Source organism: Limulus polyphemus, unplaced genomic scaffold (assembly GCF_000517525.1).
Source record: "Limulus polyphemus unplaced genomic scaffold, Limulus_polyphemus-2.1.2 Scaffold2139, whole genome shotgun sequence".
In the NCBI taxonomy this organism is placed as follows: Eukaryota; Metazoa; Arthropoda; class Merostomata; order Xiphosura; family Limulidae; genus Limulus; species Limulus polyphemus.
Genome location: NW_013667749.1, coordinates 108,163 through 122,490, shown reverse-complemented (window position 1 = coordinate 122,490; position 14,328 = coordinate 108,163). Strand labels below are relative to the sequence as shown.

At 33.9% G+C, this 14,328-nt stretch overlaps 1 protein-coding gene across 2 annotated transcripts in view; it reads right to left on the bottom strand.

Annotated features, from left to right (window-relative positions):
* Positions 1-6,089: 6,089 nt before the first annotated feature.
* Positions 6,090-14,328, bottom strand: part of LOC106466063 — a 114,348-nt gene continuing 106,109 nt past the window's right edge. For both annotated transcript variants that reach the window (XM_022394015.1, XM_022394013.1), the window contains one exon: positions 6,090-8,241. In XM_022394015.1, the coding sequence (XP_022249723.1) occupies positions 8,023-8,241 (219 nt within the window). In that variant the 3' untranslated portion in view covers positions 6,090-8,022. The remainder of the gene's footprint in view (positions 8,242-14,328) is intronic.

Genomic DNA, 14,328 nt, shown 5'->3' with positions numbered 1-14,328 from the left:
GTGTATTGCAAAGTTGTATTCAGAAAGAATAAACCAGTTTTATTTAAGACAGGACTTGTGTCGCTAAAGTTTCGTCGGAACGAAATTTACGGAAAATTAACTAACGAACTGAGACGTAACAATATGATCATCTTGTTCAACCTTGTTTCCATCTAGTAACTGTTCATGTTAGGAATATTGCTTAAAGCTTAATGAATAAAAACTGAAAAAAGTATAATCTAATAACCCAGCCATCCCATAATCACTGGATATTAGCCTTCCTGCCTCACAGTAGCACAGCAGTAAGTCTATGGACTTATAATGCTAAAAACTGGGTTTCGATACCTGTGATTGTAACAGCACAGATAGCTCATAGTGTAGCTTTATGCTTACTAACTAACAAACAAATTTTTTTAACATCCCTCAAAGGTCCTACTTTCATCCTAACATTTTGTTTACATTTAATGTATGTGAAAAAATTCTTATTAATTTAACATTTTCAGCCAACTTTTTTCATATAGTTTTTATTTCCTACTTTACCAACTCTCTTGATTTTCTAAAGTCCTCCAAGTCACCCATCATTACAGTCAGTTGAAACTTGTATTTATAATGCTTTCTTTAACATTATTCATATAAGATCTTCTGGTACCTTTCCCTACATCATTAGCCTCTCTGTGCACTACAAAGCCTGCATTACTGCTAACATCCTTCAGTATATCCTTGATCTGTTGGTTAAATTTTCTACCCCTGCCCTTGTACAGCATAATATAATTAGTTTTCCCCGTTTACCCTATAGACTATCCTATCCACATGCCATACCAAAGAATCTCTTTATGTTTTTCATTATCACCTCTATCTGTCCCCTTTGTTATCCTTCCCTCTTCAAGTTCATCATCTGCACAAACTAAAGGTTGAAATCTGCTGCTTAATTAATACTTACTCATTATAATTAAATCCACTACTACTAGTCCTATTTTTAACTACATGAAAGTCATTATTAGCCACTGTATCCTTCACATTGTGACTAGTATTACAAAGTGTCTTAAGTGTCATACATATGGTCGTAAAGCATAATTACAGAGTTAATATGGGGTACTCTACTCTTGTTAGATCCCAGTCTCATGTTAATTTATCTACTATTACTCCCCTTTGTACAAATTATATTGGACATCATCATGCTGGACTATGTGACTATGAATCAGAATGTATCAAAGTTGTGTTCAATACCCCTAGTACTTAAGCTTTCTCCAAAAATTTCCCCTTCCTGCTTTATGATCTATAACCTTTGTGATAGCCTCACATACAAATCTTTTAGGTTTGAATGGAATTTCGTTTATCAAAACTCCCAAAGGAAACTTCTGTCATCCTGTGATGCATGATCCTGCTTTGGAGTTAATAACTTCTTTTGTGTTAAGTTATCAGTGCTATGCTTAGGCTTTCAAACCATCAACACTTTTCAACATAATTATCTCAGTGTCATATAAACTACTTTCATTTTGTGATGATTTTTTCTCTTGTCATTCAATAGTGTAATATTCGTGGCCCAAAACTGATGTTATTTTTGATCAAATTACTTCTTCATGTTCACAACCCTTGTGACAGTCTTAGTTTGATAATCTTAGGTCCCTTACAAGTTAATTATTCTTCAAGTTTTTCCGAACTATGTTCATTTTTTCATATTAAATCCTAACAAACATACAGAATTCTATTAACCAGCTTCAATCTATGTACTCAATGCTGCTCTCGTTCAAAATGACACAAGCGTAGGAATTAATTCTATTTGTTTTCCATTTTCTACTTTAAAATTTTTTATTGTGGATTTCTTTGAGAATAAATAGAATACTATGATATATTCTCCTGTTTGAAAATATGCCCATGTTGTTTTTATTCTGTTATATTAGTAACTTTCGGTCCTATCTGTTATCAAGCATCTCCTTATTACGATAGACACTAAAACTTTAGAACCTTTGTTTAATATAGTCTCACTTAGTCATTGGATTGCTTCACTTATATGTATCTTCTGATCAAAATGGTTTCTACAAAGGAAGTAGTAGCATAAACTGTATATACAGCCTTCAGGAATCTACTACCATATCTCTGGTCAATTAGGTGTTTGCTGTAGACTTTGAAGCTGCTTTTGTTATAATGTGGACTGAAAACCAGATTTGTGACATCTACTTTCATCTGTCAAACAACATTGCTAAGACAAATTTCGAGATTTACCTCTCTCCACTCACACTTAGCTTATTATTATTTGCAGGAAAGAAGATTGTGTCAACTGTCTAGAGTGGTGCCTAATGAGTGGTAAGGAATTACTCAGGTATCCACTGGAACTAAACCTCACATTATCATATCATTATTGTTTGTTTTGAATTTCGCGCAAAGCTACACGAGGGCTATCTGCGCTAGCTGTCTCTAATTTAGCTGTGTAAGACTAGAGGGAAGGCAGCTAGTCATCACCACCCACCGCCAACTCTTTTACCAACGAATAGTGGGATTGGCCATCACATTAAAACGCCCCCCACGGCTGAAAGGGCGAGCATGTTTGGTGGGACGGGGATTCGAACCCGCGACCCTCAGATTACGAGTCGAGCACCCTAACCACCTGACCATGCCGGGCCTATACCATATGATGTTAGGGCCATAGCTGTCTCTTCCAATCATCATAACATTGAGTGGAAAATGGCTGCTGCACTGCCCAATCTGATGGCTAAATCAAACTTAAAATAGATGGAGCTGTTGCATTTATGGCTTGCCATCAACTTTTTGGCATGAAGACACCTTATTAAACAACGAATGGAGTTAAAAGGTTAAAATAAAATGGATGGTAATTTTGTTCAAGGCTTGTGGCATGCATAAGATATTACATGGTGATCTATGCACAGCTATAACTCTCGATGGTGCAGAGAGACAACTTATCTGAATTACTATTTAACTAAGTCATGGCTGGGATATCGTTTGATATCATGAATGGTTAAGCACCTACATTCAAACGACTGACTGACATGGAAGCTAGTAAATAATACACCAGGAAACAATAAAAGAAACTGTATACTTTATTTAATGGTAAGGCCAAATATATTTTCTGTTTGTTTGTAGTTAAGCGCAAAGCTACACAATAGGCTATCTGTACTCTGCCCACCACGGGTATCGAAACCCGGTTTCTAGCGTTGTAAGTCCGCAGACATACCGCTGTGCCACTGGAGGGGCTCTGTTTTTTTGTGTTGAAGACAAACATATTTTGGTTTTACTGAAATTTATATAATATTTTTGCCCATCTGTTAAAATTTATGCCCGTCTAAATAGACAAATGCCTAGTTTAAGTGAAAAAAAAATCATACTCAATTATGTCTTCCCTGAAAGTGTTAAGTTTAAAAAACTGAAAATACTTCAATAGTTAATACAAACTGGCATTAGCAATAATTTAGTTAGACTGTCACAGGGGAATTTGATAAATTTATATTACAACATTAACCAGAATCATTACAAGCAGATATGAAATAAAAAGTTATATAACCTACTAGTCAAATTGAATGAAATAACATAATTCACCAATTTCTTCTAGATCACTAATATGATTGCAAAGTGGAAAAAAACTAACAGACAACTGATCTAAAGCCACTTATAAACCTCTTGTATCATTTTAGGTCTTCTTACCATAGGCATGCCATTTTCTTTACAAACAACTGTCTAAAATACCAAAGTTAAAATGAAGTTTTGAGCTTTAATGGGATTATACGGTGTTGGTGGAATTGTTCACAATGAATTACAGAGCAATTTAATCGTACTGATGATAAAAACTAATTTTATTCATGTACGAACTATTAGTTACAGATAGATATATAAGACTCACACTGACACCACGAAGTCAGATCCGAGATTATGAGATGGTAACCTTATTCAATTATATGTTCTCTTTAGTTTTTACAAAGGAAAATACAAGTACAGGGTGTTTATAAAGTCCCTATCTATTTCAGTGAAATAACTGTTTTTACTGATTGGTATTGCAGAACCCCATAAGATGAATGTGCAAGAACGTGTGATGGTGGTAACATTGCGTATTCAAGGAAAGAAATTAGAGGGAAGTTTGAAAGAAAATTTCATAAGCCAGGTCTTACAGACAAGACAATACGTGAATTGTTGAATAAATAAAAAAAACCTGGATTTTTTAATGATGAACCAAGATCTGGACGTCCACGTGTCTCAGAGCATGCTGTAAATGCAGTACGAAAGGCTATCACGGAAGAACCACGCATGTCAATTCGTGCCGCATCACCAAGACTCAGGCTGCCCAATTCAACGTTCTACAAAAATTTGACATTACAAATTTGCATAAGAAAAGTTATTACCTTCAGGTTTTACATGAAGAGGACTATCCACGGCGGAGTGCAATGTGTGCCAATCTTGTTGAACGCATTCAGAATGAAAATTTAATGGACCACATTCTCTTTAATGATTAAGCAACTTTCCATACGTGTGGAAAGGCTAACTGCCATAACTGTCGCATACCAGCTAATGAAAGACAGATTGATTTCTCCTATCAATGGGAAAGAGATACTCCTAAATGTAATTTCTAGTTGGGTTTGACTAAATCTAATATTTATGGACCGCTCTTCTTTGCTGAAGCTACAGTTACAGGGGCTATTTATCTGGACATGTTGCAACAGTTCCTAGAACCCCAGTTGGTTGGGATATTGAACATCGTCATCTTTCAGCAAGAAGGCGTATCTTGTCACTAGACAAATATTGTTCGGGAGTACCTGAATGAACGATTTCCAGATCAGTGGATCGGACGTGGAAGCAAAAGGCCCTGGGCAGCTTGATCGCCAGATTTAATTCTCTTGGATTTCATTGCATGGGAATTTATCAAATCAGACATCTATCAAACGAAGGTTAAAGATCTACAGGACTTACGTACACGCATTGTAACGGCTGTTAACAAAATAACGCATGAAATTATCTAGGATGTGTTCAGAAATGCTGCACAAAGATTTGAGCTCTGTAGAGATATTGATGTGCATACGTAGAACCTTATTCTCAAGTATTCAATAAATGTATACCTTGAATTTAACACAGATACCCGTTATTTCTCTGAAATAGATAGACTTTATTAACACCTTGTATTATGCCTCAACCAGAGCACTTAATATAAGAGAAAAATATTGATGTAAAAGTAATCATTTTAAGTCATGGAATTGTAAGAGAAAGTTGGGAAACTTCAAAATTGATAAACCCACTGGAGCAGACAACTTTTATCCTACAGTTTAAAAGAAACTTAAAGATTTTATTTGTGAACTGCTAGCAAATATTTATTACGGGTCATTGAGTAGTGGAAGAGTATTAGAAAGAATTACTGTAGATTTAGTTTACCTTGATATTCAGAAAGTGTTTGACAAGGTGCCTCACAAAATAATTTTTACAAAAATTAAATCTGTGGTTGTGAGGGAAATGTTGTTAAATTGGACAGAAAATTGGCTGGAGAGTAGTAATAAATGGAGTTAGATCTGACTGGATCACATTTATAAGCCATGTGCCTCATGACTCTGTGCTGGGTACTCTGCTGTTTGTGATTTATATTAATGATATTGACTCTGGAATGACTAACAAAATTTTAAAGTTTTCAGATGACATTAAGATTTTTGGGTTGGCTAACTGTATCAAAAATGCTGGAGACTTACAGAGAGATTTAGATCATTTGAAACATTGGGCTAATACGTAGCAGATGACGTTCTATCCAAAATGTAAGATGATGCATGTAGGTTTTCACAATTCAAATTATTGTTACAATTTAAACGGGAATTCATTAAATACTGTGGTTGAAGAAAATGATCTTGGTGTTGTGATTGAAAAATAATTTAAGTGATCTAAACAGTGTATTGTAGCTAGCAATAGGGTTTTAGGTAGCATTTATAGAAATATTTAATACAAGACCAGGGATGTTATTGCTTCACTGTATAAATTACTTGTAAGGCCTCATTTAGAGTACTGTGTACAGTTTTGGGCTCCCTTCTTTAAGAAGTACATTGAATTGTTGGAGAACGTTCAGAGAAGAGCCATTAGGATGATACCTGGGATAGTGGGATTGTCCTATGAGGAGAAACTAGGGGATTTGGTTGAAGTGTTTAAGATTATTAATGGTATTTATAATATAGATCCATCAACTTTTTTGTTTAACAGTGAAAACAATAGGACAAGGGGGCATAAGTTTAAATTTTGGCAACGTAGGAGTCATCTACAGTTTAGACAGTATTACTTTTCAAAGAGGGTAGTTGGCTTTTGGAACAAGATGCCTTCAAGGGTGGTGGAGGCATAAAATTTAAACGAGTTCAAGAAAAGATTGGATGAATACATAAGTAGTAAGGGGTGGTTATAGTTGGGAGCTGGAAGGGACATCCTTGATGGGCTAATAGGCTCTTTTTTGTCCCATTAAAAGTTTATGAAATTTATATTAGAGACTTATTATAGTGGTTTATTCTGGGTATAAGTACACATATATTTATTAAAATAATGAACTTAATACACAGACAATGTTTTGGCACCACCTTAAGTTTAGTTTTTAAAGTTTCCAACATTAGAAATCCTTCAAATTTATATTCCTTTCAAGTAGGATACAAAAATATAACTAGGCAATATAATAAGTTTTTTCTATGGAAAATTTTCAACATTTTTTCAAAATACATAATGTACCTGGTTGTACTAACTAGTTACCAATCATGGATTGAAGTTACAAACTGGTCTTTAACAAATTACAAAAACAAGATGTGTCATTTTTCATTTTAATCATTTGTTATAAAAATCTTATATTTTGACTAGAAATAAAAGCTTTACTTTTTAAAAAAAATTAACAAGGAAGAGATTCATTGGCAAGGTCACTTATAAAAAAATTATCAAAACTTATTTTCATGAAACTTTTTATGTAGTATTCAATATAGTACATTATTATATTTATGTATATATAACAAATAAGTCTTCTGAATCTAAAATCAACTTACTGGTTAAATACATACACACTTAAACTGTTCAGAGAATGTACTTGTAAACAAATATTATATAAGGCAACTTTTTATTGACTTGTAGCAGTATTTTCATTTCTCTAAAAGGCTCAAATGTAATTACTAATGTAATATTCCAAATGTCACTGAAAACTTCATTGGAAGTATAAAGTTTTTATGATTGCTCTAAATTATTACTGCATTTCTTTTTGTTATATAAATACTCTTTTAAAAATTTTATAGCTGTTCTCATCAAAAACATATATCAAAATTTTGATAACTTATTTTTCAGATCAGTTTTACTTGAAGTAAAGTAAATTCTTGTGACCAATGGATTAAAAATATGGTTCTTTGAAATGGTTCAATCTTTGAACTTTTTCTTATCTTATTCACTTTGTAAGATTAAACATTTAAAACATAGTACTATGATTTTAAAAACAGTGTTACAAAACTTCTCTGTTCTTCATATTAAATAACTTTACCAGTCATTATATTTATTCAATGTAAAACAAATATTGAACTCTTGAAAAAAACAACAACTGCTGCAACTCAACTTGCTTTACCAGATTAGAATTTACCTTCTCCTACCAAATATTCTGAACCCTTTATACGACCAGGTTCATGCAACTGTCAAAGGTTATTTTAATACTACTGTTTTTGTAAAAACATGCTAACACTGATAGTGTAAACAAAAATATCAACCCAAGAACCTAAGCTCTAGCTTGTTAAATATTAAAATATAAAAGTATGGATACAAGATACTTTTTAATATTCAGACTGAAGAATATAAGGTGACTCCTATAATGTGATATTCTATAAAAATATAAAATACAAGTACAAGTACAAAAATAATGCCACAGAAGTATGTTTGGTTTTAGATTAGCATCTTTTGTACATCTTCTTTTATAGTTAAAAAAAAAGAAAGAATATTGGCTTTTGGCACACACACAAATAGTAACTTGTTACGTAAAAATTCTACATCTATGGGTTGTATCATTATACATGCTGCTTTAATGAATATTAATATGATTAACACTCTAATGAGTAAGTATTAGAGTTCTGTGGTGTCTTCTCCTGCAATATAGCGTGCAAGCAGGAAGTCTGCTGCATGTTGAACATTCCAATTACAATGAATTAGTGTTTGCTTGAAATCTTCTACTTCAAGGTTGTGGATGTTTACTGTGCACTGAAGTTGCAAAACCTTCACAGCTTTGTGCACATCCCAATCTGTCTCTTTGAGTGCTATAACACATTCCTCTGGTGTAACATTCTGTTAAACAAACAAAAAAAATATGATACTAATAATCAAATTCTTTGATTTTCTTTCATACTTCTATTTAGGGTAAAAATTATAACTAGATTTCAAAAACTATGGAACACCTGCAGTTTTATCAGGTGTGGTCTCCTCAGGTTCACTGATTTCCTTTCCAGTAATCAGACAGGAACCTTTAGGTTTAACATAAAACGTATTTCAGGAGTAACTTTGAATTCTCTGACTCTGACTGAACTTGAAGCAAAGAAAGAGACTGGATACAATGTAAAATACAGTTTTTACTCAATACAAGATGAAAAAGACAGCACCTTTAATGGATAGTTAACCATCTAAGCTCTGCTAAGAACTTGTTAACCCTATGTGCACAGATAGGGGTCAAAGTGTGCATGCCATGAACAAAAAGAGTGCCATTCAACATGGCATTATTTATTTGATGTCATAGTTATCAACTATTCATGTCACCATACACTGCTGATTTAGTGGCAATTCATAGTAAAAGAGAGTAAATAACAGCTACATTATACAGGGATGCTAAAAAAACTGGGCGTAATTTTCAACCTCAATCATTTCACTATTTTGTTTGTTTTTTTTTCCAAAAGCTTTATTTCGTGTTTGCAAATTTCTAAAATTGATTTTCTTAAATTTCATACTTAAATCCAATAAAATTTATCCTGAATCATTTCTGTAGAAAAAAATATTATTTTCATATGAATTAATGTTTTTTCAGCTTCCCCAGTGGTTTGAGAAATAGGTCCATTTGTTTAAATGAAACACACTTATGATACAAATTAAAATACCAGTATTAATTGTAGTTTGAAGAATATGTAGAAGTATGTCATTGCAGCATCACCTTCTATTAGTTCATATGTCATTACAATACATTATTGTAAATCATTTCTTTTATTCATTAATCCAAAGTATTTCCAGTGTTAAATGTATTTTCATTCCTTTCAGACAGAATAAAAAAACAAACATATAAATTAAAGATTTTTTGTTATTATTTAATAGATTACCAGAAAATTATGAATAAAATATTCTTTGTTTAGAGTTTACAGATTTTATACACAATATGTAACTTTAAATTTCATAATCTATTTTTACAAATACAGAGGATATTGTTGCATCATCGAGATCACGTGACAATTCTCACGCTCTCTTGTTTCTAGAACTATCCCGTATCTTGGCGAATGGTCTAGTATTTACTAGTAGGGTAGGCTGGTATATATAAGAGGGGAAGGTAATGTGTGTGTAGACAGTGAGTAATTGAACTGCAGTCACAGGGTATTGTTGAAGTTAACGTTCGTTCGTGATACTGTTTGTTTTAGCACGAATATTGAGATTAAGTGTATCGCAGAGTTATATTCGGAAAGAATAAACCAGTTTTATTAAGAAAGGACTTGTGTCGCTTAAGTTTCGCCGGAACGAAGTTACAGAAAATCAATTAACAAACGGAGACGTAACAATATGAAGTCATTCATAGTACCTGCAACTAATGTCCTATGTAACATTTTCTTATGGAAACCTTTTAAGGGAAACACTAATAATTGAGAAGATTGTGATATCTAAATACACAGACTATGACAGACATTAAAACTCATTATATCTTTCATACTTCTAGCAATTACTGTTTAAAAAGAATATGCTTCTCTTGAGGTAAGTTTAAGGCCCTTTTCTTTTTGCCAGATATTGTAATACAATGAGCAATACAGTGAAACAAAGTTTCAAAATACAGACACCAAAATTTAGTGAACATTACAAATGAGCCTCGTTATGTCACTTCATTTTACCATGTCCAGTCATGTTCTATCTAATGAATGGCATCTTGACAATAGCCTTACAATGTAGTTGCAAAATACTCTGTTGTGAGGCTGTCATATTAAAAGCACACCACTTATTCCTTCAGGTTTTCCATAATTTGTATATTGTAAGAGGGAAATAGTTTCCAAGCTACTATTTCAACAGTCTAATCACAGAGAAATCCATCAGAGCTACATCTGTCAATTAGACAACATGTCTGCAACATGAATACTCCTTTCATTCTCCAGCTACTTCAGGTAAGGGATGATTGAAAAAAAAAGTATGACTGAAAGCTTTATCTTGGTAAATCTATACCCTGTTCATTTAGTTTCCAGACAATTATCCTTCTTGATTATGTTGCATACTGTTGCTTGGAGACATGTGGATGGCTTTTGCCACTGACTTTTGTGTTTATGGATTTTCATCTATCACAAGATACCACACTTTGCTCACCATACTTGGGGTATGACTTGTTGCAAGTCTCTGTCTGAATGGTTCCAATCCCCCAAGTTGATACATATTTCTTTGTTTTCCAATGTCATTAAGTACAATGGATATCTAGTTTTGGAAAATCTAAATCCCTGATCTGAGAGTAAAAATATTTTGAGTTAGAAAGGGTGTTATATAGCCTTCCGAAAAGTAATCAATTATTGGTGGCATTATACTACTTATGAAATGCCAAATGTTGTCAAAATGTAGTTCCAAAAATGCCTTATACCATGGTTTGATATTGGCTGTGACTTGCTGATTTTCATTCAAAATCATTATACTATAATTAACCCTTTGAAATATACTGTCATAAGCCTAACATATATAATGATGTAACATAATTTGATGTAGTAGGAAAACACATACACACAAACAAAACTGAAGAGTCTGTGTCACTCAGTAAATATGTAGGTATATTCTTTACTAAAGGAGAAAAACTGTCAGTGTTGTTTTCACTATGACAGAAGCAGTACCTGATTTATGGGGGATGCAACCCATGCAATTGCATATATAGTGTATAATAATTGAAAAGTGACTGTATTTTACAAAATACAAATCCACTAAAACATAGTTAAGACAGGTCACTTTGTAAAGACTAAAGGTCAGTTTTATATTATTGGATACAATAATATGAGTGCACATGTGCCACGCCATTGTAACTTCTGTATTTTTAGTCAGGCATGACTGGAAGGTCAATATAATAAAAATAATAAATATATATAAAGTTATAATGTTATGAGATTTAAGCTATTTAGACTAAACAATTTGTTTTTGTTTTATAATTTGTAGTCATTCTAGAACAAAAAAAAGCATAATTTATATCTATTTCCTACTTTTTTATGGTCGTTACGAGGTCAGTCAAATTGATAAACCTTGTATAGTTAGGGTAGAAAAAATATAAAGTTTTACTGAAAACGAACATTTCAAATGAATTTTGAAGGTTTTAGAGATTACACAAATAATATTTGAGATTTTTTGGGATGAAGAATAGTTTTTAACCATGACATGAAAATCTCTTCACACTTGCACGAGTAACAAAACAGACTCGATATTTTCACAAACAAATCTTTAGTACAAACACTTCATTAAAAAATCTTAATTTTTGTGTACAAAAGACTTGGAATCATTACTAAAAGTCTACCACATTTTGTGAAGATACACATATAGCATTAAAATTTATAGTATATATATATATACTTAACATGTGCAAATGTGTATATGAACTTGTGTATTTTATACCGAGCCTGTTGCGAAAAGGTTAAGCGATGATCCCAACAACCATCTCAGCATTCTCATTTGTGCTCTTATCAACAAGCCTTCTTTCTTCTTCAGGATCTAGGTCTCTGCTCAATAGAGGAACACTGGTTTAATAACGGTCTTATACACTTTGGCATTCAGTGCCCTTGGTAACCTTTTGTCACAGATGACTATGGCTACTTCCTTCCATTTCATCCAACCCACCTGGATTCTATCTCTCACAGTTTTCTCATTTCCTCCTTCACTTTGGATTGTACTCCCCAAGTATCTAAGGTCTTTTACCTGTTACAATGGCTTCTTGTTTACATCCTTCTTCTTCCAAACCTCTTCCACTCACCATGACTTCCATTTTTCTGGCATTCATTTTCATGCCTCTTCCCATTCTTCATTTTATATCTTCCACTCACTATGAGTACTGTTTTTGACATACAGCAGGGGACTAATGGCTGACCCTTGGTGCATCCCAATGTTTACTTCAAACTTGTCTGCTTCTCCGTACACCATCTTCATGATTGTTGTTGCTCCTTCATAGGTGGCTCTCACTACTCTGATCAGCTTTTTTGGGTGCTCTATTCTTTCGAAGGCACCAGTACCACCCTGTCATATGCTTTTTCTGAGACTACAAATGCATGGTGTAACTTCTTGTTTCCTTCAAGGTATTTCACTTGCAACTGTTGCATAATGAAGGTTGCATCTACTGTTCCTCTTCCAGGCAAAAACCCAAACTGAATTTTGGCAATGTCTCTGATTTCCATTATTCTCTTTTCCAGTACTTTTTCTTTCACTTTCAGCAGATGTTACACCAGTTTTATTCTTCAATAGTTTTTACACTCAAGAGCTTCTCCTTTCTCCTTGTAGATGGGTATCAGTAGTCTCTCTCCATTCTGGGAGTATCCATTCTTCCCTCTACGTGTTCTTCAACAGGGTCCCATACATACTCAATTCCATCATCTCCTGGTGCCTTTACAGCCTAAATTACAATCTTTTATGGACCTCCCATCTTGCCTATCTTTGTTTTTCTGGTTGCGTCTTCGACCTCTCTTCTACTGATGCCATGCTGTGGTGTCTCCTTCAATTCTTCTGCCTGATTTTTGGTTTTTAAGTAGTAGTTCCTCATAGTACTGTTTCCACCTCTGTTTTACTGCATTTCCATCTGTCAGTAGTTTCCTTTCTTTGTACTTAATTACTTTGATCACTACGATGTCTCTCTTTGTCATTTCCCTTTGCTTGGCTATTTTGTATATCTTCTTCTCCCTTTCTAGTGCCTCCATGTTGTCATAACAATTTTTAATGCTCTCTTTGGCTCCTTTTTTTACACCATTCTTGAAGAGTCATCATCCTTTTTTTATCTGCTATTATTTGAAGGCTTCTTTCTTTAATGGTTTACTGTAATTTTCTGCTCCACCACCATGCTTCTTACTGTTTGGGTTCTCATCCCTTTGTTTTGCCTCTTAAATCAGGACATTCCAGTAGCTGTCTACATGTCCGACAATCTTTTGGACCTCCTGCATCTTTTCTTTCATTGCTTCTCTGTATTTCTCTTCTTTTTCTCCTTCTAGCTTCCACACCTTAATATTCTCAATTCCTTTCTTCTCGTTCCTCTCATTCTCCATAATCATTATCAACACACTATATTGATGTGCTATGTTGCTTCTCCTTGTATTACCTTTACATCCAACACCTTTTTCCTATCCCTCCTTTGAACTAAAATGCAGTCAATGTGCATCTTATTCTTGTCACTCTTGTATATGATGAGGTGCTCTTCTCTCTTTTAAAACCTGGTGCTTGTTAGGAGCAAATCCATACCCTCTTCCATTTCTACCAAACTCATTCCTTTCACATTTCTTATTCCATAGCTCTTCCAGGTGAGAATGGTCCAATAGATGAAAGACAGAAAGAAGGGAGAGAAGTATAGTGTACCTCCTAAGCAGTTGAAGTCCAATGAGAAAAGGATCAGTTCAAAAAGAGATAAATGAGGTGGGAGATGGCACAAGAAGCATTCAAAGACATTGGAACAATGGTAATCATAGAAGAGAAGTAAGAGGAAACAAGTCATGAGAGAAAGATGGTCAACATCTCAAATGGGGCTTGTACAATAAGTTGCAAAACCTCATTAAAGTCTCAGTACGCCAAAGAAATTTGGAAGGAGGACTGAGGAAAATGAAGGAGAAGATCACAATAGAAGAATAACCTCTTAGTACTGAAAAAGAAGGGCCATGAACAGGATCACGAAATAACTAGAAAAGGTTGAGACCAAGAATGCATTGATGAATAGTAAGGTAATAAAGGCAGAAAGGTGATGCACAGAATTACTGTCAGGAGGGAAGAGTGGCAGAAGGACAAATTACAAAAGACTTGCCACAGATAGTGACAGACAAGTACAGTGAAATGACGATAAAAATGTGACAAAAATAATGCTACATTAGTAGAACGTCCAGCCCAATATGGGACAGATTGGGCAAATTCCGTGCATAAGGTTGGAGGGAGGATATCCTTCTATGAAGAAAGGATGTGTGAGAGTTAGAAACAAAAAAAGGGAGG